The sequence below is a fragment of the Serinus canaria genome, chromosome 21, assembly GCF_022539315.1.
Source record: "Serinus canaria isolate serCan28SL12 chromosome 21, serCan2020, whole genome shotgun sequence".
NCBI lineage: Eukaryota > Metazoa > Chordata > Aves > Passeriformes > Fringillidae > Serinus > Serinus canaria.
The window spans coordinates 5,865,316-5,892,830 of NC_066334.1; the positions used below are offsets into that span (position 1 = coordinate 5,865,316).

Here is a 27,515-nt window from a genome sequence, read left to right on the forward strand (position 1 = left end):
AACTGAGAGGGGTTTGAAAAACTTTTATTCCATTTCCAGTCTCATGTGAAGGGTGAGACAGTGCAGATGTTATAATTCACTCAGCACAATCAGGAGTTAACTATTTCCTAATTAAATGGTTTTTTGGCCTATCAGTTTTAGTTATACCATGCTGGAGATGATTTAAAGTCAATAATGTAAAATGACTCCTGGTGGGACCCTGGAAAAGCAGGAATTGCACCAGGGGAGGTGGGAAAAGCAGGAATTGCAGCAGGGGAGGTGTGGCTGCAGAGCTCAGGGTGTGGGGCCTGGCAGCTCCCAGACCCCTCTGCACCTCTGCTGAGCTCAGCTGAGCTCTCTGCTCCTCACCAATTTGTCAGACAACAACACATTTCCACATTTCCTGACCCAGAGATGGGGCAACTGAGAGGGGTTGGACAAATTTTTATTCCATTTTCAGCCTCATGAGAAGGGTGAGACAGTACAGATGTTATAATTCACTCAGCACAATCAAGAGTTAACTATTTCCTAATTACATTTGAAGTGTTTCTTGGCCTATCAGCTTTAGCCACACCATGCTGTAAATGCCTTAAAGTTCATAATCTAAAATTACCCCTCGTGGCTCCTACTCCAATGCATCTTTCATGGTTCTGTTTCACAGTTCTGGTGATAATCCAGGTGACAGCAATAAACCCTTTTCCTTGGAATACTGAGAGCTGGAGTTCTCTGAGGAATTCTGGTGGCTCCTGGGCAGGGAGCAGCTGAGCTGCAGCTCCCAGACCTCCTGAAAGCAAAGGTGTTTTATAGAAAACCAAGAGGTTTTCCCCTCACCCAGAATTGCAGACAACATTGACTTTGCCAGTGTGAAAATGTAGCCTAGAAAAGGTTTAAGGGGTGTTTGGCTTTAGAGGGATCCTGCAGAAAACAGAATTCATTCCTCTGGGCTGCACAAATTGGTTTAAAATCCAGTGCTGCAGGGATGTGCTTGCAGAAGCATCTGGAAAATGAAGCAACCAGAAGCTTTTACATTTTCCAGTTCATCGAGCTGCTTTCCTAAAAAGAATCAAGGTCTGCTGTGAACCAAGGCCCTTCCTCAAAAGAATCACCCGTTTTCCTGAGAGCAGTGAAAAGGTGTGATAAGCAAACCAGTTTTTAAATTATTTTTATTTTAACCAGTGAAACCCCATCCCTTTCTGAACACTGCTGGGGCACATGCAGTGATGCATTTCCTGCGTCAGGGAGATTACAGTCTCGACAAGATTGAGAAAGAGGAAAGCAATTGATTTTATCTGTCTTAAAGGCAGAAAAACACACTCTGTTAGCCACTCAGGGAGACACAGAGCACCCCCAAACACCCCAAGCTGAATCTCAAATCTCTCCTCCACATCCTGCTTTGAGACAGGAGGTAAGTCCTGGCTGAAGATTTGGATATCCCTCTTCATGTGAGACTTTTTCAAAATCCCTCCACTTTTCTCACTGAACTTTCCTTTCCTGGCTGCAGATTTGGATATCCCTCTTCATGTGAGACTTTTTCAAAATCCCTCCACTTTTCTCACTGAACTTTCCTTTCCTGGCTGCATATTTTGATATCCCTCTTCATGTTAGACTTCTCCAAAATCTCTCCACTTCTCTCACCCCACTTTCCTGGCTGCCAGCAGCTCTCAGTCCTACCCTGACACTGTCAGGGATGATCTGGGGATGGAGTTTGGGTGTCAGGCCAACATTCCCAATCACTCAGATTTATTACCCCTTATGCAAGTCAATTAATGTAGCTCAGCCTCAAAAGTGGGACAATGCTATTTAAATAACGATTGGAGGTGTTGGTAACCAGCCTGAGTAATGAAAAGCATTTCCCTGGCTCTGTGTCAGTGTGTGGCCATTGAGAAATCATTTATTTGTCACATTCATGTGCCACCATATCCTGCAGAACTCAGGCTCTGTGGTACTTTTTTACTTCTCGTGATCCCTCAGGAATTCTGAGTCATCTGAGGCTGTTGGAAATTAGGGTTGAGAGGTAAGAACCATGTTCTTCCACCCTGCTAGGTGTTTAATAGAGACAATTTGCTAATTGCTTCCTGCTCCGTGGAAATGCCTGCCTGCTTGCTGGAGGAAGGTTTGGGGTGTAGGTGGAGGTTCTGTACCAGGCACATCTGTGCAAGTTGTCAAACAGCAGCATTTTTGTGAAATTATCTTTTCTGTTATTTCTAGGAACTGAGAACCCCAGTGAAAAAAAATTTTAAAAAAAGGCAGAATGTTTTTATGCTCATTTCTCAAGTTCCTGCCAACATTTCTCTTTGTTTTTTTCCCTGAGAGAAAGGAAGCACAACCTGGCTCAGAGGGCTGAGCTGCAGCTCGTGGTGTCAGGGAGGAGATGCTTGAAAGGGACCCAAAGCCCTTCTGTTTGTCCTGTCACTGCACTCGGGGGAGGGAGGAGCTGTCACAGCCCGGGACACTCATCCCAAGAGCCAAGCAGAGCTCCCAAGGTCGCTGCTGAAGGTGCTCAGCTCAGAGCTGCTGTTTTAACAGCAGCCCTTTATAAATAGGACGGGCTCAGCTGCTTAGCAGTCTTATCTCCAGCAATCACCAGGGATAAGAGCTGCTCCTGCTGCAGAGTTCAGGCCTCTTACAAAATGTTGGGCAACACCAGGGCACTGCCTGTGCTGGGGGAAGAAGAACCTGCCACCTGAAGGGTTTCTTTTTGAGCAGGCTGTGAAAAATGTGCATTTTATGACTGGCTTTTCCCAAATCTTAAAGTGAATGTTGTGTGTGTTATGTTAGAAAGTTATGCTGTGTTAATTCTCTTAAGTAGTTTAGGTTATAACATAATGTTAAAATAGAAACTGTGCTGTGTAAGATACTTTTTAACTCACTCAAGAAAGGGATGAGATAATCAAGAAATTCCTTGCACAGATAACAGCAACAAGTGATTGGTGTTTCTGACAGTGGGGATTTATCACTTTCACCCTGGGCCAGCCCTGGTCAGTGAGTGGTGCCTGGCAGAGCTGCTCTGTCCATCCTGGGATGGTTTTTCACTTCAGGTTTCAGGGCAATGTTTGACTCCCTAAATTCCCTGAATCCCTGAACTCCTGCCCAGGGTCATGTTCAGGTGTCCCTTTACACTTAGAGAATCCCTTTCAGCACATTAAAGACATTCGAGGCTCTGAGATATCATTAACCCCGCTGAGCTGTGAATTGTTGCCTTAATTGCTTGCACACTGGGCTCTGGGATGAAGGACTAAAAAGAAATTTTGCCTCAAAATCCTGTACTTTCAAGAGTGGTGTAACATGGCCAGTGGTATTTTCCCACATCTAGCAACAGCTTCCTCTTTTTCAAGTTTGTTTCAGCCTTTACTGGCCATCAGTTATTTACAGCTCCCTGGTTCCCCAAAAACAAATTACTACACAAAGGAAGAAAAAAAAAATCCCCAAGTGCCACATTCTCTTCTGATGTAATTTGCTCTTACTGTGTGAGTTCATCCCGGTGTGATTTATCCCATGAGTGTGCCTCTTAAAGATGCAATTTTGGAATTACAAAACCTGATAGGTTTGGTAACTGAAGAATTGTTTTCTTGCTGGCATCCACCCAGGGGCTGATCCTCCCTCTGCTGAAGTTGTGACAAAGCTCCTGATCATTTTGAGGTACCAAAACCTTTTATTATTTTTTTTTTTCAGTTCAAGTACAGACTGGAGAATGTTTTTTTTACATTTCACCACTTTATGTCTGTCTTATGAGGAGTGATCCTCACAAAGCGGTGCGGGCTGCCAAGCAGTTTTGTGTCACAAAGGGCATTTCCCAGATGATGAAAGGCCAGATTAAGGTAAAAGTTGGTGACAGGCATGTGAGCAGGGTGCGAGGGATGTGCCAACAGCCACACCCTGGGCCAAGGGCGTGGTGTGGGCCCCAGGGAAAAGGCAGGAGGAGAGCAGGGGATGGTGCAGTCTGTGCCGAGCTGAGAGGCACGGAGGAGGTGAGGTGGGGGAAATGGGGGAGTTGGAGGGATGGGATGGTTGGGGATGAAATGGCTGGAGGGATGGGATGGGATGGATGGATGGATGGATGGATGGATGGATGGATGGATGGATGGATGGATGGATGGATGGATGGATGGATGGATGGATGGATGGATGGATGGGATGGTGGAGGTGGGAAGTGTGGGATAGTGGGAGGTGAAATTGCTGGAGGGAAGGGATGGGATGAGATGGTTGGAGGTGTGGGATGGTGGGAGGTGAAATGCTTGGAGTGATGGGATGGTGGAGCTGAGGAGGTGGGATAGTGAGAGGTGAGGTGGCCGCAAGGATGGGATGGTGGAAGGTTGGAAGATGGGATGGTGAGAGTAGGACAGCTGGAGGGGCGGGATGGTGGGAGATGGGATGTTTGGAGCGTTGAGACAGTTGGAGGTAGGAAGTGAGGGATTGCTGAGGGGGTGGGATGCTAGCGTGGCCGGAGAGGAGGGATAGCTAGAGGTGTGGGATGGTTGGAAGTTGGAGGTGTTTGCGGGGTGTGGGGTGGCTGGACTTTGGAGGTGTGACAGTTCGAGGAGTGTGGGGTGGTTGGAGGGATGGGATGGCTGGAGATGAGGGTGTGGAATGGCCGGAATTTGGAGCTGTGACTGTGGGGGGCTGTGAGGGATGGGATGGCCGGAATTTGGAGGTGTGACTGTGAGGGGTGGGATGGCCGGAATTTGGAGGTGTGACTGTGAGGGGTGGGATGGCCGGAATTTGGAGGTGTGACTGTGAGGGCTGTGAGGGATGGGATGGCCGGAATTTGGAGGTGCGACTGTGAGGGGCTGTGAGGGATGGGATGGCCGGAATTTGGAGGTGTGACTGTGGGGGGCTGTGAGGGATGGGATGGCTGGAATTTGGAGCTGTGACTGTGGGGGGCTGTGAGGGATGGGATGGCCTGAATTTAGAGGTGTGACTGTGAGGGCTGTGAGGGATGGGATGGCCGGAATTTGGAGGTGCGACTGTGAGGGGTGTGAGGGATGGGATGGCCGGAATTTGGAGGTGTGACTGTGAGGGCTGTGAGGGATGGGATGGCCGGAATTTGGAGCTGTGACTGTGAGGGCTGTGAGGCGCTCTGAGGGGTGTGGGCTGGCTGAACGTGTCTGCTGTCCGTATCCCTAACTGGCACCTCCAACGTGAGTATAACCCGATGCGATCCCAACCACTGCCCACCCACAGCCCACCCAGCTCCCCCGCGCCTAATGACCGCTAATTAGCGCTAATCAGCCGCGGGCCGGAGGCGGCCCCGCGCAGCCGCACCGCCCGCGCCTGCGCGCCGGGCCCGCGGCGGAACCGCGCCTGCGCGGGGGCGGCGGGGAGGGGACGATGGAGGCGCGCAGGGCCCGCCGGCCCCGCGCCCCTCACAGCGCCCAGCGCCGCCAGCAGCGCCGCGGGGCCCGGCCCTGAGCCACGCCGTGAGTCGGGGCACCGGGGGAGCCGCGCGGGACAGCCCGCGGGGCTCTGAGGGGAGAGCGGTGCGGGTGTCCCCGGTGCGCGCGTGTGTGTCCCCGGTGCGCGTCCCTCTGTCCCCCGGTGCGTGTTGCCGGTGCGTGTCCCTGTGTCCCCTGCCCGGTGCCTGTCCCCGCCGGGGCCGCTCCGTGCCCTCATGTGTCCCAAGTGCCCTCATTCCCTCATCCCAGCGGCTCCGGGGGATCCCGCTGGGCAGCCCCGAGGCCGGGGAACCCTTCCCGCGGGGATGGATCGCGGGCCAGCCGCGCTGTTCGCCCCCCGAGGCCGGATAACCCTTCCCGACTGAATTTTGGGGTGAATTGCAGGTTTTTAGGGACTGAATTTTGGGGTGAATTCCGGCTTTTTAAGGAAGACTCTCGGGGCTCCTCTCCCTGCACACCTCAGGAGGTAAAACAAGCTCGTCCTGGGGCAGTTTGTGCCGGGCCAGGACAGAGTGTGGATCCTGTTTCCATCCTGGAATGCTGACTTTCTCCCATTTTCTATCAGCAGAGCTATTAGGGAATGGAGGTAACAGGACAGAAAAAACCCTTCTCTGTGTTGTCATTACAGCCAGGGCTGGATTTGCTGTTTGCCCCTCGAGGGTCCCACCCTGGGTTCGGGTGTCCGGGCCGTGCTGGGGTTCCGCAGATGAAGGGTTAATAAATGGATTTGTTTTGCCTGGGCCGTGCACACGTGATGCTCAAACTGCCCGGCTTTTGGTGGAAATAGCATTTGGGTGTGTAATCAAAACCTAAAATTGTAACTGCTGCCAGGCTGCTGGGTTTTAATAAGGGTTTTGGTTTTTTGCAGGCTCGCTGGGATATGAAGTTCTAAACTAAACCAAGCTTTGTCTGTCTGATGGAGTTGCTCATTTTTGTGGGTGTGAGAGGGGGTTTAGTGCCTGGGGATGGAGTCATGGGCATGTAACCTCTGCTGGAGTGCTTTATTCAGCAAAATTCAACAAAAGAAAGCTCCACAGAGCAGGGTGATCAAGCACACAGTGCTCTGTAGCAATGGGACAAGAGGTGCAGTTTTGCATAGAACATTGTCCTTTTATGCCCCGAGAGAGTCAATAATCAAGTACAAAATGAGTTTTGAATTACTGATATAATTTCTAAAATATCAGTCCTCTAAAAGCACTGTGAGGACTTTGTCAGGATGGACCCCACAGTAATCCTTTAACCAGGATGATTTAGGGCAGGGCATTGAACAGGAGAAGTTTGTTATGAAAGAACAGCTTACAAGCATGGTCGTTATAAAAGAAAATTAAATCCCTTGGTGATTTGCAGCTCCTTTGGGGGGTGTCCCGGGGTTGTATAAAGGTGGTTTGATAAAACCCTTGGGAAGTTCTTGTTCACGGGAACATGGAGTGAAATAAAAAATGGGAAACTGCAATAAAACTGGAGTTGGATATGTGTGAGAGGTGATTCACCTGGCTGCTGTGTCACCATCACAGATATTTGTTGTTAAATGTTGACACTTTCTCAGTTGTCCTTCATTCTGCAGTGCTGGACATTGAAATACTTGCTTTTCTTGTCTTGTTTTTACTTTGGACATGATTTAAAACAGAGCAGCCTTTTCATTAGTTTGTTACCATGTGCTTAAAGGTTTTTTGGATCCCATCCTGGAAGCTGTTCAGTGGCAGTTTTGTCTTATGTCAAGTCTGCTTATTCAATAAAGGTCTTGTGAGGGAATATTAATTAAACAGTACATGGTGTAAGCTGCAGTTAAAACATCCTGAACTGGAAAGTATTACATGGAGGGAATATCAAGTTCTTAGGCTGTATTTAGTATGTCTGTGCACTTCTTACTTCCAGTTTTGTGCTAATCTGATTTTCTTTACTGTCAGCATCTGTCAGATGAACGTTCTTCGGTCAAAGTCACGTGGACACACATCTTGCTTATTACATAAATTATTCTCTGCCTCCCTTGCTCAACTGATGGGCACAAAATTTATAAATCAGCTCGAATTGCCTAAAAATAGAGGTACATTTTGCTAATCTTAGCTGGCCAGAGCTGCAGCTCTGTTGCAATGGCTGTTTCCCAAGCAGTGGTCGTCAGAGGTGACGCAGCAGTGAGTTACCCCCAGTTAAACATTGATACCTTTCAAGGGCAGGGTGGTATAAATCATTAATGGCTGGCATTAATTGCACCTCTCTGTAGTGATGCTCTCCTCGGGTAAGCCTAAGCTACAGCAGGAGCAAAAGCACTTTCTAATTTGATTAGGTGGTGGTGCTGTCTCATTTAGTAATGAGTCTAAAATTACAGCTGTGTTTTGTTGGTGGTTTTGTTGTCTGCAGGTCGGGGTTCTGGTGAAAGGATGGGGTTTGCCATTCTCTGGGGAATTTCTCCCAGATATCCTCACTGGGGGATGATTTCCCAGAGCCACACTCCATTTTTATGGTTGCACCAATGTTTAGTCTCTCTCTGGGCAGGATGAGGTGGGAGCTTCATCCAAAGTGATGAAAACATTGGAAAAAACATCTGCAATTTTTTTACTGAACCAAATTTTCCCCCCTGTGTTGGAATCAAGTGACTTGAGGAATGTGCTGCACTCTCATGGATACCATTTGTTTATAGTTTAGTGTTTGTTCATGCACTGAATGTTGGTTTCTATTTTTATTCTGATATGATTTCTTCTCTACTTGCTTCAAGTAATGATGACAACTTGCCCACAAGGTCTCTACAACTTCTGCAGTTATTTCAAGTTTGGGTTTTGTTTTGGTTTTGTGGTTTTTGGTTTTTTTTTTACTCCTGCAAAGCTGTGCTCTAACCAGCTGTTTATCTCTCCTTTGTGCTGGTTGTTCGTGGAACTGAAATACTGCACATTTGTCCTTTTTTTGTCCTGTTTGTTTTGGATCATCTCCCCAATTTGTCAGAAATGAGTTAAGGACTTAGGTATTGTCCTCCAGCTTGTTTTTGTCTCTCCTCAGCTTGGTATTAAACTCTTTTATTTCAAAAGCTGAGGCTTATTAAGGTTATTTCTCTGGCATTATCTGACAGGATTGGTGGTTTTTTTCTCTTTGAGTATTTTATCTATTCAATATATTTATCACCTCCTAGGAGACTTTATGGTTTTTCCTAACTTTATAGTTTTCCTATGCCTCGATTCCTTGGCACATATTTAAAGCTTTTCTTTCTTTTAAATGGCTAAAAGAAATTAATTTTATCTCTTGTGTAACTGAAGAAATGAATCTGTGCTGGGCTTCTTCTCAGTCTGAGAACACAGTGGTCATTTTTAATTCCAGGAACTTCTGATTACCTTGAAGAACTTCCCAGATTCTTTGGAGAGGTCTTTATTAGTATGTGCAAACTGCATTTAGTGTCACATGCTCCTCCAGATTTTCTTGCAGGGACTTTAAAACACTTTAATTGCTGTAAAGCAATTCTAAAAACCACTGTGGGGGCCCTGGCAGAACTCCCCCTTGCTGAGCAGTGCTGACCTCAGAGCAGGAGCTGCAGAAAGCAGGGAGATGGCTCAGAGCACCAGCTCCTCTCAGCAGCAGTGCTCATCTCCTGGGCAACTCCAGGAGTTTCTTGATGTTAAGCACAACTCCAGTTTTATTGCAGTTTCCCATTTTTTATTTCACTTCACATTCCCCTGAACAAGAACTTCCCAAAGGTTTCATCAAAGCACTTTATACAACCCCAGAACACCCCCCAAAGGAGCTGCAAATCACCAAGGGATTTAATTTTCTTTTATAACGACCATGCTTGTAAGCTGTTCTTTCATAACAAACTTCTCCTGTTCAATGCCCTGCCCTAAACCATCCTGGTTATAGGATTACTGTAAGGTTTTTTTGATGTTCAGCATGTTATCTACTGAGAGAAGAGGGGTTGTGATAGCAAACTTCTGTTTTCCCTCCAGCCAGCTGCAGCCATCACTGGAATGTAAAGGAAAGCCCCATTACCTTTGGGAATGCTGAGGTTTTGCCTGTCCCTCTCCTCTGCAGGGATTGAATTTCTGTCTGGCTGAGGTTCCTGCAGTGCCAGCATGGAGATGAGTCGGGAGAAGCTGTGTGCCAGCAAGGCTGATGGCAGCTCAGACTCTGCCTACCACTGCTCGGCGTGCCACGGCGACGACGACTGGGGCAGCAGCAGCCGGGGCCGGGCCAAGTCACGCAGCTTGTCAGCTTCACCTGCCCTTGGAAGCACCAAAGAATTCAGGTGAGGCCTCTGCTTCTTCCCCTTGGTGCTAAAATATGTGAAGGCAACCAGATTTTAGTGGGTTTTTTCACATGGACATGAGGGATTCTTAAAATGTGCCTCACAAGGTTTAAAATGAAGGTGGGAAGTTGAAGGTGGGGTGTTGACTAAGAGCAGACTCAAATCAAAGTTTCATGGCTTGTCAAAACAGGTGTCTGCAGAGCTCACAGTCTCCAAAAAAGAATCAGTCAACAGTAGAGACAATTCTTCAAACTTTTACCAACTTTTAGTGCTGTGTGTTAAAAACCTGTGTGTGAGGCAGCAAAAAGTAACTTTGTGTTTGCAGTGGTTTCGGAGCAGTGAGAAACACCCATTCTTCTTTTTGGAGCCAACTTTCTGATGTCATTGCAAGGTTCCTGTCATGTGGACTGGGTGGGTAGAACTTCTGATCTGGTGATCTTTGGACCCACTGTAAATATTGAGCAGCGGGCAGGGGCAGCGCCATGTCTTGATCCTGTGGGAGGCACAGCAGGAATTCACCTTCCCTGTGCTGGGACTGTCCCTAAAGCATGGGCAGAGCCACGAGGGAGCTGCTCAGCAGATGGAATTCCTGTTCAGAGCTCCTGCTTTGCTGGTAGGAATGTTCTTGGGAGGCAAGAGAACACACGGGTGAGGCTGAAGGGCACAGGGGTGGCTCGGTGGTGAAGGGAGGTGACTCAAAGCTTGAAAGGTTAGGAAGAGAACTGCTCTGTGTGTGGAGTTGAGTGTGTTTGGTGCTTTAGGATGAGAACTGCTCTGTGTGTGGAGTTGAGTGTGTTTGGTGCTTTAGGAAGAGAACTGCTCTGTGTTTGGAGTTCAGTGTGTTTGGTGCTTTAGGAAGAGAACTGCTCTGTGTTTGGAGTTCAGTGTGTTTGGTGCTTTAGGAAGAGAACTGCTCTGTGTTTGGAGTTCAGTGTGTTTGGTGCTTCTGGGAAGTGTCTTCTGAGGGCTGTGCTCTGTTGGAGCTCTGGTGATGTGTGTGTGGTCAATGTGTAAGATTTGATATTTAAATTGTGCTGTAAAGCCTGTTGGTTTTCCCTTCTCTGCTCAAACCTTTCAGTCAGTCTGCAGAGAAGGTCTAAATTTTTGTCTATAATTTTCTAGCTAAAGAGCTGCTTTTTCAACCAGAAGTGCTGTGTCTGTTGTGGGTTTGAATCAGGGTAATTGCTTCTGAGATTTTCCTTCATTAGGATGCTCTGCAGTCATTCTCTGGCTGTCTTCACTGCAGAGCTAAATTGTCTCAAGGCATTTTGCAGGCTGGCAGGAAATGCTGCTCTCAGGCTTCCTCTGTGCTGTTCAGCTCCAGGTAGCTGCCCAGCTGCTGGGAGCTGATAAATAGATTTTCCTAAAAGATGTGTGATTTCCAAGGCATTGCTGCTCATCCTTAGTAAAGGCAGCCTGACTAGGAATAACTTGAAATTCTGCTCACTCAAGCGATTTGTTGAGCATTAATAAAACCACGTGGAATCTCAGGGAGAATTTACACCTCTTATTAATTAGGGCTTGCAGAAGAAACTTTTGGAATGTCATGAAGGTCAGACCTGGATATTTAAAGCCTCACATGGGAACAGAATTTAGCCAATTACTGGGAGTGGCATCAAATAATGACCTGTGTTGGGAGAGGGCAAAAATTACAGTTATCTGGGGGAAGCTGGAGTGGAGCAAGAAGTGGGAGGTGATGCTGCCAGGGTGTTATTTAACCATCCTAATGCCAAGGGTAATTGTTCACAAGTAGATAAAGATTTATCATCCCTTTGCCCATATTGACAGCCACGTTCATCTCTTGTTATGTCAGTCCTTGCTCATTTTTCTGTTTTAATATCAATGAGGTAAAGTTTATAAAACACTTAGTAATGCTCTTATCTGACTAGATCAGTCATGCCTGGACTTAGAGATGGAAATGAAATTATTCTGGTTTTGTTATTGGAATTCAAATCTTAGACTGGCATTTTTTATTAGGCAAGGAACAAATAAGTTGTTGCTGCTGTTCCTTAATTATATGTTTAACCTGTGATCTGGTTTTGATTTTTATTAAATTTCTGAGGGTTTTTTTAGCTCTAGGACTGAGTCATCAGGCTGGCCTAGGCTACTTGGTAACACACAAAAGAAGGCACTGCAGTGATGATTGTTGCAAGCAAGATGTGATTGAATTAAGCCCAGGAAATAAATGTTTCTCCCTTTTTTATAATGGAATAATTCTAATAGCAGTCACATAATGCTTCAGCAGTTCCATGGCTTGAGCAAGTTTTGCTCCCAGTTCCAGCTTTTCTGGAGGAGTTTGGGAGGGAGGTGAGGCAGAAGAGTTCTGACTTTCTCCAACTAATCTCATCCTAGAGCCAGGAATAACCCTTTGTCTGGTGGGATTCAATTTTGAGGATAAATGGCCCCTCAGAGCCCCTGTTTATTTGAAGACAAATATTTTATTAGAGAAATAAATGGGGGGAAACAGCAATTCTTCTTCAGCCTGTTCAAAATTGCAGCTTGATGCTGCAGATACAAATCTCCATGTGCCTCAGAGTTGAAGAATGTTTGATTAATTTATTAAAAGTGTTTAAATGACCAAGACATTGTGACTTAAAATCATCTGGAGGTGTTTGTGGTGGTGTTCTCAGGGGTCTCAGGATGAGGGAAGAGATGAGAATTTTGACTCCATGTTTCAGAAGGCTGATTTATTATTTTATGATATATATTATATTAAAAGAAAATTATCTATTAAAACTATACTAAGAGAATAGGAAAAAAGATTTAATCAGAAAGTTTGAAAAGAATAAAAAAGAATGAGAATAGAATCTTGTGACTGCTCACAGCCTCGACACAAGTAATTGTCATTAGTTATCAAGTAAAAACAATTTCACATGCTAAGTAAACAATTTTCTAAATCACATTCTAAAGCAGCAAGACATGGAGAAGCTGAAGCTTCTCAGCTTCTCAAGAGAAAAAAATCTTAACAAAAAGATTTTTCATGAAATATGTCCGTGACAGATCCCACACTGGGAAACCCAAGCCCTCAGGGAGGGGAAGAGCACTCACGGAGCTCTTTTAGCTGTGTTTATACCAGATTCAGCCATTCTAAAAAATGTGCTTTCAGGTAAGATGTAGTGCTTGGAGGAACAGAATAGAAGTGGGGCTGATGCAGGCACTGGAAATGGGAGAGCTGATCTGAAATGTGGCCCTGCCTGGGGAGCACACGGAGGTGTAAGAAATGCACTTTGCCCTGTGCTGCTCGTGTGCAGCTGCTTCAAAGGAGGGTTAGGTGTTTGAGCAGCCAGGCAGACCCAGACTGTCAGCACAGCTCTTACTCACTGATAATCCTCTCTGCCCTCAGGAGAACACGTTCCTTGCATGGACCATGCCCAGTGACCACGTTTGGACCAAAGGCCTGCATGCTGCAGAATCCCAAAACCATTATGTGAGTACTCCTCCATCAGTGGCAAGGAAAACCACTTTGCTTTTCCACTGGTTCCACTTTGCTCACCCCCAAATCAGAATTCACAGAATCCCCAGCTTGGAAGAGACCTTCAAGAACATCGAGTCCAACCCAGCCCCAACCCCTCAACCCAACCCTGGCACCCAGTGCCACATCCAGGGATGGGGACTCCACCACCTCCCCAGTTCCTGGGAATTCCCAGAATCACCCCAAATTCACAGAATCACCCCAAATTCTCAGAATTCCCAGGTTGGAAGAGATCATGAAGACCATTGAGTCCAGCCCAGCCCCAACACCCCAACTCAACCCTGGCACCCAGTGCCACATCCAGGTTTTGTTAAACACACCCAGGGATGGTGACTGCACCACCTGCACGGGCATCCAGTCCAGAATTTATCTCCTTTCTGTAAAAAACTTTATCCCCTTTCTATAAAAACCTTCTTCCCAATATCCCATCTGAATTTCCCTGGCTGCAGCTGAGGCTGTGTGCTCTGGTTCTGTCAGCTCCTGGAGAAAGAGCCCAGCCCCAGCTGAGCACAGGCACCTTTCAGGGAGTGCTGAGGTCACCCCTGAGTCTCCTTTTCTCCAGGCTGAGCACCCCCAGCTCCCTCAGCACTGTGTTTATGTTTTACCTGGGATTTAGAGGTTTTCATGTTTGATTGCCATCCTGGGGTCAGCTTTGCCAGGTTGGCATGGTCTGCAATCCATAGCTTGTACTCTCATATTTCCAATTCAGTAAAAAAAGAGGAGGAAGAGGAACTGTTCTGTGTGCTGTGAAACCTGAGGGAAGCCTTCTCCCTCCTTGGTGGTGATGTTTGAATTTGTACTTTTCAATTCTTCTGTTTGATCTCTGGTACTTTCAGTTTAAGGAAGTTTGCTTTTAGACTGTTGATAAATGTGGGAATAAGGGCTGGTTTCTGCTTCGTGGGCTAATAAACATTTTAATTTTGTACCTTGGGTGGCATAAAGTGCTGCTTTCTAGACTTAATAAATGGGGTCCTGACTTGGCCAGGTGAGGAATTTCAGGGGGTGCTCCCTGGTTTGGGGGTCCTGGCACACAGGAGCTGTGGCTGCCCCACTTGGAGGTGTCCAAGACCAGTTTGGACATGGCCTGGAGCCACCTGAGATGGTGAAAGGTGGGACTGGATGGGGCTTCAAGGCCCTTCCAACCCAAACCATTCTGTGGTTTTTACCCCTTTAAAAAAGTTTTATTTAACTCCTCTTCCAGTTAACTGCAAGTCATTACAGTCAATATTTGCCCAAATCTCTACCACTGTAGACTGAAACCTTTTCCTGGTGATATCCAACCCTTTCCTGGGAAAGTCCAACACACATCCCTCCCTCGAGGAGCTCAGAGCTTCCTCATTCTCCCCTGGTGCTGTAGAGAGCCCTGGGGTGCTGCAGGCCCGCCCAGGTTGTGTTTACCCACCTGACCTGGGGAATTGCTCCTCCCAGGGGCTGGCCCAGCACTGGGCTATAAGGACAGGGACAGGAGTGTGCCAGGGAAAACCTTGGGCAGGCAGGGCTGAGAGCCGAGCTGCCCCCAGGCTGCTGAGGGCAAGGACTTGTTTGAAAAAGCAAATTGTAAATTACTTTTGCTGCACACGAGGTTTTGTGGGTTTTAAAAACAAGCAAAACCTTGTTGGTGTTTTTTTCCCTTCTGCTTTGGGTAATTTTGTTAAATTCTCCTCACTGGAGGGATTATTTTTAACAGAAAATCATAGTTTTTATGTGCAGGCTTAAGTTGGGAAGGATTGGTGTCTCTTTCAATACAACCAGCAGCTCTAGAACTTGCAAATCTGCTTTTTGGTGAGCAGATGAATTGAATGAATACTCAGTGAAGAAAGGATCAGGGGCTTGTGCTCTTGAGAGAAAGGGAAATCAAATCCCTGTTTATTTTTCTTGAGATGGGATTTTCTTTATGAACCTTGCCACGAGGATCTGGAGTAAAAGTTTTACACAGGATTTTTTGTAAAGCTTCACAACTTCTTATTGGAACTGATTGAAATCTTCAGTAGAAGGGAAAAAAAAAACATTTTTCAGGGAAAAATGTATTCCTCTGAGGTTGCAGTTATTAATGAGTGATAAAAGCCTCAGCCTTTTATTTTATTTGGAGCTGTTGCATTTGCCTGAGCCCTGGAAAGAAACATGAAGATCTTAAAGCAAGTTATGAATGACTTTTCATTCAGTAGGACTGCGTGGAATTGGTGAGTACAGCTGGAACAGGCAGGCTGGCTGTTGTTTGAATGAAGTTGGTGCTAGCTGTGGGTTTATTTTATTCAGTGCTGCCATCCCTACTTCTTGTCAGCATTTTTGAATTTAGAACCCTCCATTAACCTGTACTTTCTGCTGGGTTTGTATCTCAAATGTGAGCTCTGAAATAAAATGGATTTTAAATTTGCATCAAGCTGTTTGAGAGTATTGGATGGGGGAAAAAAAAGAAGCTGTGACTTTTTCAGATCCTCTCATTGACTGTTTCTCCTTTGAGTCAGCACTGAACCAAGAGGAAGCAGTGCTGTCATCACTTGAGGAACTTATTTCTGGGAGCTTTTGTGGTGCTTCTGTTGGCACAGGTCATTCACAGGCAGCAGGGACCAGAATTATTAATTCTGTGTTATCACCTGCATGTGGTAAAGCACAGAAGCATCCCTGCAGTGGGAATGATTGCATTTCCTTCAGAAATGCCACTGCAATGGGAATTATTGCATTTCCTTCAGAAATACCCCTGCAGTGGGAATTATTGCATTCAGAAATGCCACTGCAATGGGAATTATTGCATTCAGAAATGCCACTGCAATGGGAATTATTGCATTCAGAAATGCCACTGCAGTGGGAATTATTGCATTCAGAAATGCCACTGCAATGGGAATTATTGCATTCAGAAATACCACTGCAATGGGAATTCTTGCATTCAGAAATGCCACTGCAATGGGAATTATTGCATTTCCTTCAGGACCATCCCTGCAGTGGGAATTATTGCATTCAGAAATGCCACTGCAATGGGAATTATTGCATTCAGAAATGCCACTGCAATGGGAATTATTGCATTTCCTTCAGAAATGCCACTGCAATGGGAATTATTGCATTCAGAAATGCCACTGCAATGGGAATTCTTGCATTCAGAAATGCCACTGCAATGGGAATTATTGCATTTCCTTCAGGACCATCCCTGCAGTGGGAATTATTGCCTTTCCCTGGTGTGTAGGGGTGTGTGTTCTCCATACATTAATGGAATTATTGCCCTTCCCTGGTGTGTAGGGCTGTCTCCACACTGCAGGATGTATTTTTCCAGGTCAGGAAGGTGTCAGACCCAGGTGTGCTGATGTTTGGGGGTGTTTTTGTCCCCCAGGCACATTCAGGATCCAGCAAGCCAGCGGTTGACATGGAACAAACCTCCCAAGAGTGTCCTTGTGATTAAGAAGATCCGTGATGCCAGTCTGCTGCAGCCCTTCAAAGAGCTCTGTGTGTACCTCACTGAGGTGAGAAAACAGAAATTACAGCTCAGCTCTCTCCAGCTGCTGATTCTGTGCAGAATTTGTGCAATCAAATCTTCATACCCACTGCCACGGGGTGTACCCAAATTTGTTGCAAAAGTTAAGATCAGTATGAAGCTTAAAATTAAAATTATTAAAGTAGAAACTTCCCATTCTGTTTGCAGCTCTGAATTACAGGAATGGGATATAAAAAGCTGAAACCTTTCAGCCTTGAGCAAACACAGCATTATTGCTGTATCTGTTATCTGTGTTCCAGGCTTTAATTTATTAAATGTTCTGTGCATGCTGCAAAATTCTCATCAGGATCAGATCACACATTGAAAACAGCCAGCAGATACAGAACACTGCTGTAAATATTATTTCTATCATTCAATAATTGAATTAATGGGAATTATGGAGAGAGTCAAGTGTTGGGCAGGTGCCTCACAAGCTCATTTTTCTCTCTTTTCAGGAGAACAATATGATAGTGTATGTGGAAAAAAAAGTATTGGAAGACCCTGCTATAGCTAATGATGAGAATTTTGGACCAGTGAAGAAGAAATTTTGCACCTTCAGAGAAGGTATGGAAATGATTTCTTGATAGAACAGTTGGAGTGTATTTTTATTTTTGTCTTGGTCTTTTCTTAGTTGTTGGGTCAAATTTCTAAAAACTCTTGCAGACAGTTGTTAAATGTGCTTTTTTATACATTTGTGAGGGAATGTTTGCATGCTGCAAATTGTAACTTCCAAATTTTTGTTAGGGAATTAGGATTGTGGATACAATTGAATTGAGAACTTTTTATTTCAATGTTTCTCCTAGACTATGATGATATCTCCAACCAGATAGACTTTATCATATGCCTGGGAGGAGATGGGACCTTACTTTATGCTTCTTCACTTTTCCAGGTTGGTTCTTATGGGAAATAAACCCATAAACCTTTTCTTTTGGAAGTTTTAAAAGTGCTTTTTTTCCCCCTCTTTGTTGCTGAGTTCAGCATTTGTCTTTTGTTCTTCATTCCCTCTTTTTTACCTTGTGAACATCATGTCAAGTGTGTTGTTTTTTATTAAGCACAGTTGAAGTTTCATCAATAGTTACAATATTTACAGGCAAATAGTTGAAGTATGGATTGCTTTGACTGAGTAGCTTTAAAATTCTTTTCTTTATTGATAGGGTAGTGTACCTCCAGTTATGGCTTTTCATCTGGGATCCCTTGGATTTCTTACTCCATTTAATTTTGAGAATTTTCAGTCCCAAGTCACTCAGGTTATAGAAGGTAAATTTAAGGGGACAAGGTGTGGTGGTTTTGTTTGTTACTTTTTCTTAATCAACTCTTTTAGGTCAGCCCTTAAGATCTGAAACTTGAGAAATGCACTTTAAATTACCAGAAATGCTTCTTAAATTAACAGAAGTTTTGCATTGTATTGTTACACCCAGTGCTGCTCTCTGTACTGCTCTGGAAAGAAAAAGGTTATTTATGGAGTAAATAAGTGTAAGATAATGTAGAGTTCATGTTAAAGTGCAGTGTTTAAATACTGAGAAGACAGGCAAATAAAATATTTGAGGAAATAAATTCTTTGTTTCTTCAATATGAAGAATTAGAGTTGCATCCAAAGCAGATCCTGCAAAGATGTCTAAAACTCTCACTAGAATGTTTTCTTCTAACAATGTTTCTAATGCTTGAGTTTTCTTTAAGCTTAGCTTTTGTCTTACTGAAGATCACATGAGCCCAGCAGTGTTTCCTATATAAAATTTAAATTTTTTTTACATAATAAGAAAAGTGGGGAGGGACTGGCTCAGACTTTGGCTTTGATTTTTGCTCGTTGCTAGTAAAAATCAGTTTTGAGCTTCAGCCAAGTGCAGCCAATTATGTTGTGAATGAAACTGGGAGTGTTGAAAGCTCAGGAGTAGCTGGATGGCATTTGCCAGAGTGTGTTAGTCACTGCTGGGGTGATTTCCTGTGCCAGCATCTCCTCCTTGTGTGCTTTCCCTGTTCCCTCCAGGCAACGCTGCTCTGGTTCTGAGGAGCAGGCTCAAGGTGAAGGTGGTGAAGGAGCACAGGGAGAAGAGCACAGTGCAGAACGGGATAGAGGAGAATGGAGTCGTGTCTGCAAACCTGGAGAAGGAAGTGGGCAAACAAATTATGCAATATCAGGTCAGAGGAAAAAACCAAAGCCAAAACCCCAAATATTGGTTGTAATTTGTATTTGTTTGAGTAAAGCTCTCCCCCAGCAGTGTGGGGCTGGGCCTTGCCCAGCTCCCAGTGTGCTCTGAATGCTGGAGAGCTGCTGCACACAATTCCTCTGTGCAGTCACAAGTGCTAATCTCACACTTTGCTCTAGAAATGATTCCACACAATTGTTTAGGCTGGGAAATATCTCCAAGCTTGAGTCTGACCTTCCTTTTATTTTGAAAACAAAGTTGTTCTAAAGTCAGCCACACCAGACATTTTTATAAATGAGAAGGAAAGCCCTGCACAATGTTAGTGACCAGCTAATTCTTAAACTTCAACACTTAATTCTTAAAATTAAGAATTAAATCTAATTAAATCTTCAAAACTAAATTCTTAAACTTCAGCTGGCACTCGATAGGACAGAAGTGTAAAGAGGCTTTAATGTGCAGGTACTAAATAAGCTTGAATTTTTAGGAGATCTGGAAAACGTGTCCAGTTTGTGCCATTTATTTCATTGCCAAGGCAGCAGCAGCAGCTGCAGTAATGTTTGCTGTCGTGGCAGGTCCTCAATGAGGTTGTGGTGGATCGTGGCCCTTCCTCCTACCTGTCCAACGTGGATGTGTTCCTGGATGGGCACCTGATCACCACAGTGCAGGGAGATGGTGAGTGCTGCTCCCCTGCCAGACCCAGGCTGGGCTTCCCTGCAGGATTTTCTCTCCTGGAAGCAGAGCTCCAGTTCACTGCTGACAGCAAACAGGAGTGTGCAAAGAATGGGTGTGTTCATTCCCCTAGTGAAGCTTGAGGTGCTGAAAGATTTTGTTTATGGGCATGTGAGGGCAAGTAGCTCTTTTTGGGGTATTATATTTCAGGCTAAAGGTAAGAAACAGCTCACAAAGATTGGCCTGGTTTATCTGGGCTTGCTGAAGGCAAACAATCTCAACTCATGAACAGCAGGAGTTCTCTTCAAAGCTCTTACCCTCAAAGAAAAAAAATGAAAGTCACTCTTACAAAGTTGTGTAATGTGAGTTTGTGCAACTCCTGAAACCGCAGGAGCAGGGGGGAGCTGGGGGTTCCTCTGTGTGTGTGTGCTGGGCTGCACTGGAGCTGGGACATCCAAGGGGGGAGGTTCCCTTTCCTAGCATGGGATGTGCTGCTGGCCCTGTCCTTTGCTGTCCCCAGGGGTGACAGTGGGATGTGTTGGTGTCCCCCAGAGCAGTCCCTGGTTTTTAAAGCTGCTGTCCCTGTCCTGTTGCTGTCCCCAGGGGTGACAGTGGGATGTGTTGGTGTCCCCCAGAGCAGTCCCTGGTTTTTAAAGCTGCTGTCCCTGTCCTGTTGCTGTCCCCAGGGGTGAATGGGATGTGTTGGTGTCCCCCAGAGCAGTCCCTGGTTTTTAAAGCTGCTGTCCCTGTCCTGTTGCTGTCCCCAGGGGTGACAGTGGGATGTGTTGGTGTCCCCCAGAGCAGTCCCTGGTTTTTAAAGCTGCTGTCCCTGTCCTTTGCTGTCCCCAGGGGTGACAGTGGGATGTGTTGGTGTCCCCCAGAGCAGTCCCTGGTTTTTAAAGCTGCTGTCCCTGTCCTGTTGCTGTCCCCAGGGGTGACAGTGAGATGTGTTGGTGTCCCCCAGAGCAGTCCCTGGTTTTTAAAGCTGCTGGCCCTGTCCTGTTGCTGTCCCCAGGGGTGAATGGGATGTGTTGGTGTCCCCCAGAGCAGTCCCTGGTTTTTAAAGCTGCTGTCCCTGTCCTGTTGCTGTCCCCAGGGGTGATCGTGTCCACGCCCACCGGCAGCACCGCCTACGCCGCCGCGGCCGGAGCGTCCATGATCCACCCCAACGTCCCTGCCATCATGATCACCCCCATCTGCCCCCACTCCCTGTCCTTCAGACCCATCGTGGTTCCTGCTGGAGTGGAACTCAAGGTGGGCTTCACCTTCATTTTATTTCTCTTTGTGGATTAAAAACTCCTGGAGTGAGCACAGGAGTGAGGGGAGGGTGGGAAGCATCGCGTGGCTCCTGCTTCCCTCCCATGGGGCTGGATCAGAGCAAGTCTGGTTCAAGATTGTGCCTTTCTTCACAAGAATTTGCCCACTTAGGTTGAAGAATTTGCCCACTTTATAAAGTGTAATACTTTCCACTTTTCCTACTGGACTGTAGCTCTGTAACTTTCTACAAAATGGGAATTCCTACATTTGCATTCTGAAAAATGTTCCATAATCTTGGCTAAAGTGCCTGGAAATGATCAGTGAAGGGAATCAAAAATTCTCCTTTCATGCAAAATATTGCAGATCTTAAGTACATACTGATAGCACTATCTGCAATTCAGTATGTAGTTTTTTTTAATGTTGTCTTGCAGAAAAAAGCCATTTAATGCTGAATATAAAATAGACTTGGTTAATGGGTATTTTGGACAAATACTCTTGTGCAAGGAAGAACACCTTTCCCCTTTTGTCCTGGGGGTGTTGGAGAATTAGCATTGAGAAATGAGTGTGTTCTGGGCTTTTTGTTCCTGTTTTACAACATAAATTCAGTGTTTATTCATGGCACAGCTCTCAGCCCACACTTTCATGTCAGTGGGTGTTACTGGCCAGTGGTAGTTAATTCTTTTAATAGGAATGTAATTTAAATAGGAGTCAAACTTCCTGAATTTGACAGCTCTGGATTCATTATGAATTAAAGTGTATTTCTCTGGATTAACTGCATTATTTTTCTTGAAAGAAAAGCTAAGTCAGCTCCTGTAACTGAATTAAAGTGACAGGAACTGAACTGGAAGGAGGAGACAGACTGGAACTGGGAGGTCTGTGTGGGTTATGACCTTGTTCTTATAAAAAGGGGATTTCCTCCATATAGAACAAATATTTATAAACAAGAAATCAAGGTCTGGAGCTTGAGTGGTGTCAGTGCCTGCTGCCATGGACAGCTGAGGAGTTCCAGTGTGAGTGTGGAGCTGCAAGGACTCAGTTCTGCACTCAGAGGGAGGTGGAGGAGGTGTTTGTTCCTTGCTCCTCTTGAGTTTTGGACCATTCCTGTTTTTCAGATCATGCTCTCCCCAGATGCCAGGAACACGGCGTGGGTTTCATTTGATGGAAGGAAAAGGCAGGAAATCTGCCATGGAGACAGGTCAGACCTTTCTTCTGATTGTCTTATCTCTAAGTATAGAAAATCCTGATTCATGCAGCTCCCTCATTCTCGAACATCTGCCAAAAGGGTTTTTGGCAGTGAAGGAAGAAGCTTTTATAAACCCTAACACCTCCTAGAGCACAGACTGCACTAAAAGGATTTAATTTCTAACTTGAGTTCTTTAGATCTTCCCACAAAAGCAAGTGAAATGTTCAGACTCTGTAAACACTGCATGCTTGGCAAGGAAGATGGGCATATCTTTAGAAAACTCTGTAAATTTTAACTTCAAGATAAATTTTAGGAATTCTGAAAGATACAAACCAACAGGAGCTGCCTGTGAGCATAGGAATTTAAACTGGGTTAACTGGGAGGGGTTGTGGTCACTTGCTGTGGCCTTGAGTGAGCAGAAGGGTGTGAAGTCCCTTAGGTTTGTGCTCAGAATGTGGTGGTGGAGGTGTTAAAGGCAGCTCTGGAAGGAGATGGGCAGATTGGGCATCCTGAATAACCATTTTCCTCTTGGCCCACACAAGCTGCCATGAAGGAAAATGTACAGCTGCTGTAACCTCCATCCTGAGCAGCTTTTATTTCCTCTGAGCTTGGATCATCTATAAAGGGGTTCAGGAGCCCAGTGAAGATTCAAACACAAGCTTTGGCCCTTGGTTACACTCTGAGATTTTTGGGCTCATTGCTTAAAACTTGAAACCCAAAGGCCAAGGTGGTGCTTTGGGTTTCCTTTGTCCCTGTGAGGGTGGTGCCAGAGGCTGCAGGATGCCATGGAAGGGTCACAGCCAGAAAGTGTCCCCAGAGCTCTGTGTTCATCTCGAGAGCAGCTCTAGTTCTGATGGCTGGGCATGCCCAGCTGCTGTTTAGCAGTGAATCAGCTCCGTGCTGGGTGGGGACAGGCTGGGGGCTGTTGCCATTGCTGCTGTCCCTGCCTGACTTGCCCTGTGCTGTTGCAGTATCAGCATCACTACCTCTTGCTACCCCCTCCCCTCCATCTGCTTCCGGGACCCCGTGAGCGACTGGTTCGAGAGCCTGGCCCAGTGCCTGCACTGGAACGTGCGCAAGAAGCAGAACAACTTCGCCGTGGAGGAGGAAGAGTTCTGAGTGTCCCCAGCCAGCAGGGCTCTGGCAGGGCAACGTGGCAGGATCCCTCCCCTCTGCTTGGGTTTTGGAGCACTGGAATGTGGCAGAATCCCTCCCCTCTGTTGGATTTTGGAGCTCTGGGTGCAGGTGCTGCCCCGGAGCTGCCCTGTGGTTGTGGGTGATGTCCCTCAGGTGTTGGGGCTGGGGAAGGGTTGTGCTCCTTCCTGTCCAGCAGGAGTGGGAGTGGAAGGTTCTGATGGTTCTGATCCAGTCTGAATTTCCTTCTAAATGAGCAGTGGATTATTCCTGACTGCTATCAAAAACCACATCTGCAGATTTGATTGTAACTTCTGACTTACCAGTTCCATGGTAGGCTGAATGTAGCTACACCAGGGAAAAGTGGCAGCAGAAAAGTGGCATTAAAATCTTTCATTTGATAGGTTTGTAACTCCATTTAACACTGCTAGGAACAGAAAGGTTCTGAGAAGTTTTCTTTTTTTTAAAAAAAAAAAAAAAAAAGTTCCTCTTTGTTATCTTAAATACACCTTGCCCAGAAAATACTTTCTTACTTGCAAGTGTGACACACTGAAGAAACACCCACAAAGGATGTTTTTTATTAATAGATGGAATTAGTAATAAAAAGTATATATTTTTTATATATACATTTCTTTCTCTTGTGCCCATTTGAGCAGTGGTTGACCCTTGGCTGTCAGCACTGTGGAAATACCCACAAACAGCAGGGATGAGCATTAATTATTTGTAGCTGAGCTAATTCACAGCTCTGCACTTCCTCTTGGTGGGAATGCTCCATGTGTTGGTTTTTCTTATTATTTTGGTTGATTCCCTGGGATAAATGGTAGCATTAGAGACTATCATGTTAAAAAAACCAATAATAATTCTCCAAGTGTTCAAGAAGAATCTGGACTTCAATTGCTACTGAATTCACTGTTGTCCTGAAGAAAATATCCTGTTCCAAGATCCTGAATGCCCTCACCTTCCATGGATACCTTCCAACTCTTGGTGCTGAGTAATCCAGGGTGGGATTCTGCACTGGTGGGCTGGAGAAATGAGAGGACACATTCCCAGTGGAGTAGCAACGGTGCCTTCAGCACACTCAAGATATTCTAAATCTCACATTTACTTTTTTTAAGATGCTTTCAAATGTTTCTAACTTCTCTCTGTACATATTTTATTGTATGTGCTTTTATGAAAGAGCAAAAAAAGAAACCAACCAACCAAACCCCACCAAAAGAACTGGCTGGGCTGGGGGGAAAGGGTTTGTACTGTACTTAAACTGCAAAATAGCAAACCCAAGGATAATGTTTACATTTATGTTCTCTGTGGTGCAGTCTCTTGATCATCTTCTCCAAACTTCAGCATTTTCAAGTCTTGCTGCATCGCTCACTGAAGGAGGGCCAGGAGCTGCTCAGTCCTGGGGCAGAATTGCCAAGGAATGAATTTCCTGCCTGAGCTGGGATTTCCTTGGGGGTGGGGGGAGAATCTCTGCTGAACCTTTCTCATGATTGTCTTACGTTGTTTCTGTGGTCCAAAGTGGAAATGGGATGTGGCTTCATTTCCAAACTCTGCCTGATCTGTTGTCCTCTGGTGGTCTCAATAATGTCTCATCCCTTTTGGATGCTGCCCTGGGCTGAGCTCATGAAATGCAGGTGAGAGCACTTTTCCAGAAGAGAGAAGCAAACTCTTGGGTAAGGAATTAAATCCCAGTGGGAGCGTGTTGGTGACATGAACATTGGTTTGTACATTCTGTAACATAGAATATTGGTTTGATTTGGTCAAAACCAGATGGATTTTGGGAAATCTTGGAGAATATCCAGAGAGCTTTTGGGGTTTCTCTTTCACTTGAATTTGCAGTAATTGTTTTATCACTGTTTTGAAGCTGCTTACGGGTTTCCTGAGCGGAGTATTCAGTTATTTGATAACTGGTTACTTTCTGAACTAGAGAAGTGTCAGGCTTTTTTGCTTTGGAACTATTTTATTTAACCATGCAATAATTGAGAGAAGGAACAGGGTCTGGTGTCTAGAGAAACGTGTGGATGAGTGGAGAATGAGCAGTTCTAGGCACACTGGGGAGTGGAAAATCATTTTGCAGAGGTGAAATGATTTATGAGCCTTATCTAGTATTTTTTTAAAGATAAAACTATATTCAGCACTTTTTATTTATGCTTTTTATAATAGTAAAGCTATTCTTGACTAAATTGCCAGACTTTTAATTTTCAGAGTGCACAGGTAATTAAATCTGTAATCAAAGTGTACTGAACTACTTTAGATCTACATTAGGGGTTGGCTTGAAATTTCTTCTTTCAATTTCTCACCTGCTGCAGTTGCATTGCTGGCTCTGAGGCTGCTGCGGCTTTGCTTGTACAGAACTCTGCTGAGAAAAGGCTTTTTCTGGGGGGCTGCTGAGCCCAGGCAGAGCTGCAGCCCTGGCTCAGTGACCTCAGTCCTGGCCTCTCCTCCAAAAGCTGCCTTGATTCTCCCTGGCCCAGCTCCTTCACAGCCTGGGCTGGGTTAACACATCACAAACCTGAGGGTACAAAGTCTCTTCTGGAGGCTTTTCATCTGCAAACTGCAGGGGAGTGAGGCTGGGGCTGCCATCCCTGGAGTTCTGCAGTTGAATGCTCCAGGGCTGGGGGAGCTGAAGCAGGAAAAAGCTGAAATGCACCTCACTTTCTTGGCAATAAAACTTCATTTTGCTCATGTAGCTTCTTCAGAATAACTTGGTTAAACTGTGCTAAAAAACAGGGGTTTGCTGATTAAGAGGTTTTTAATAAAAGGGTTTGTAAGTCACTGGCACCTACAAATCCTTTCATCTACAAAGGGCCAAAATGGAAGCAGAGAAATTAATTTGTTTTTTTTTAAAAAAAAACAAAAGTTATCCTCTGGTAGAAATGGAAGAAGTTGTTACCAACTGTAGTAGGGAATAAAGCAGTGTACTGAATTTTTAAAAGCTAAAAAATCCTGTTACATATTGTTAACACATTGAAAACTTGGTTTTAAATATTGTTGAGAAACAAAATATTTTTCAATCCTTTCAATAAAACCTTTTTGTAAAGTTGGATTGCTCGATTTGCCCTTTGACTGGGGAGAAAATAGGGAATTCCCAAGCAGTTCCTTGGAATTGTGGGGGGTTTGACACTTCTCAGGGGACAGTGGCATCTCTTTTCTGGGAATGCACCCAAAGCTGTTTTTGGAATGTCTGATACCAGGTTTTCCTCAAAAGTCTCAAAATAATTGCTGGATTTGCTGTGCAACTTGAAACAAATCTTGTGTACAACCAGCTGGGCTGCATTCAATAGTGCTGGGAAGGCCCAGTGATAGAAATGTGAGGAAAGAAATAGTTATGGGTCAGATAAGCTGGTCTGATAATGTGATAATTTATATCCAGGAAGTCAAGGGTTAAAAATGGGCTTTAAATGCCTGTGGCACATTTGCATTTGCACACTTGCAAATGAGGTTTAAATGCCTCAGGTCCATTTCATCACTTCTGATGAAGTTCTGGACACTTCTCCCATGGAACCTGAGATTAGTGATGATGTTTGAGAGCTTTTTGATTTCCTAATTAACCTGTGACTGGTTCCAGCAGCTCAGGGATGTGAGGAGGTGCCTTTTGCAGGTAAGGGACTGGTTTTTAGCTGGTTTTGTTTTACAAGGCACCTTGGGAAGGGTTTTCCATCTTTCCATGCCTGGCTGGTGACAAACTCTCACTCTCAGTGACAGTGGCACTGTGACCTGCCCATGAAACACTTCCTTCACCTCCTGCCCCAGCCCAGCTCTGGGTGGGAGCAGAGCCTTCTCCTGCTGCCTGGCCTTGGCTGAGGGAAGGACTGAAAAGGTTTTGTTGTGGTGTTGAAATGTTTGAATTCTTCCAGCACCAATCCCTGCTGCCACTGGCACTTGGGGGATGAAGTCAGAGGCAGCTGCTGCTCTGTCAGCCCCTGCACACATTAACCTCCTCCTGCCTGCCTGGGGCTACAGATAAAGGAGATTTGGTTCAGGTTTGGGAGATCAAGATGAGAAAAATACATATTTGTAATAGAGGTTGTGATTTAGATGGCTGGGATGAGAGGAAAAAAATTACAGCAGTTTTGATAGAATCCTTGTAAATCCTGTAATAAATTTTTAATTTTAATTGCTTTTTGCAGTGTCCAGCTGCAAATACAGCTGTGTCTGAAGTGTAGTGGCAATGTCCACAGCACCCAGGAATTCCAGGCCCAACCCCTTCCCTATTCAGTTTTGGAAGGGATTTCCCATTGAATTGGGGCTGTTCCATGGGAAATAATTATCCAGCCACAAACTGTGCTTATACTTTATTAAAAAATAGCCAGTAGTGAAAGGTTCCAGTCAATAAAATAGCAAACTTTTAAATTACAGTATTAAAGGCTTAATTGGGACAGTCCCCCTGGTATGAAATGGCACCTTGGTTACACTGGGGGAGGGCTGGGGTTACAGGCAGTTTTCATGTGTAGCTGGGGTTAAAAAAAAAATAATGGAAATATTCTGAAGCCAAAGGAGGAAAAGGAGCCTTAGCCAGGGGACAGCACTGTCACCAGGCCATCAGGGCTGGACCTGCTGTGCAGCAGATCCAAGCTGGGCAGCACAATCCCCTTCTAG

General features: G+C 45.3%; 1 protein-coding gene across 11 annotated transcripts; it reads left to right on the forward strand.

Annotated features, from left to right (window-relative positions):
- The first annotated feature begins 1,365 nt into the window (after nucleotides 1–1,365).
- On the forward strand, nucleotides 1,366–25,962 carry NADK (NAD kinase). Of its 11 annotated transcripts, none has more exons than XM_018920376.3 (12): nucleotides 1,366–1,384; nucleotides 9,384–9,597; nucleotides 12,941–13,024; nucleotides 16,392–16,521; nucleotides 16,988–17,096; nucleotides 17,336–17,421; nucleotides 17,687–17,789; nucleotides 18,517–18,668; nucleotides 19,249–19,348; nucleotides 20,442–20,599; nucleotides 21,715–21,797; nucleotides 22,757–25,962. In XM_018920376.3, exons 2-12 carry the CDS (start codon nucleotides 9,425–9,427, stop codon nucleotides 22,902–22,904), a joined length of 1,326 nt encoding a protein of 441 aa, XP_018775921.1. In that variant the 5' UTR covers nucleotides 1,366–1,384; nucleotides 9,384–9,424; the 3' UTR covers nucleotides 22,905–25,962. The 11 variants fall into 11 exon arrangements, with proteins under 11 accessions (XP_018775921.1, XP_009093804.1, XP_030087547.1 ...); XM_009095556.4 differs by lacking the exon at nucleotides 1,366–1,384 and adding an exon at nucleotides 3,877–3,947; XM_030231687.2 differs by lacking the exon at nucleotides 1,366–1,384 and adding an exon at nucleotides 4,289–4,307.
- The last annotated feature ends 1,553 nt before the right edge of the window (nucleotides 25,963–27,515 follow it).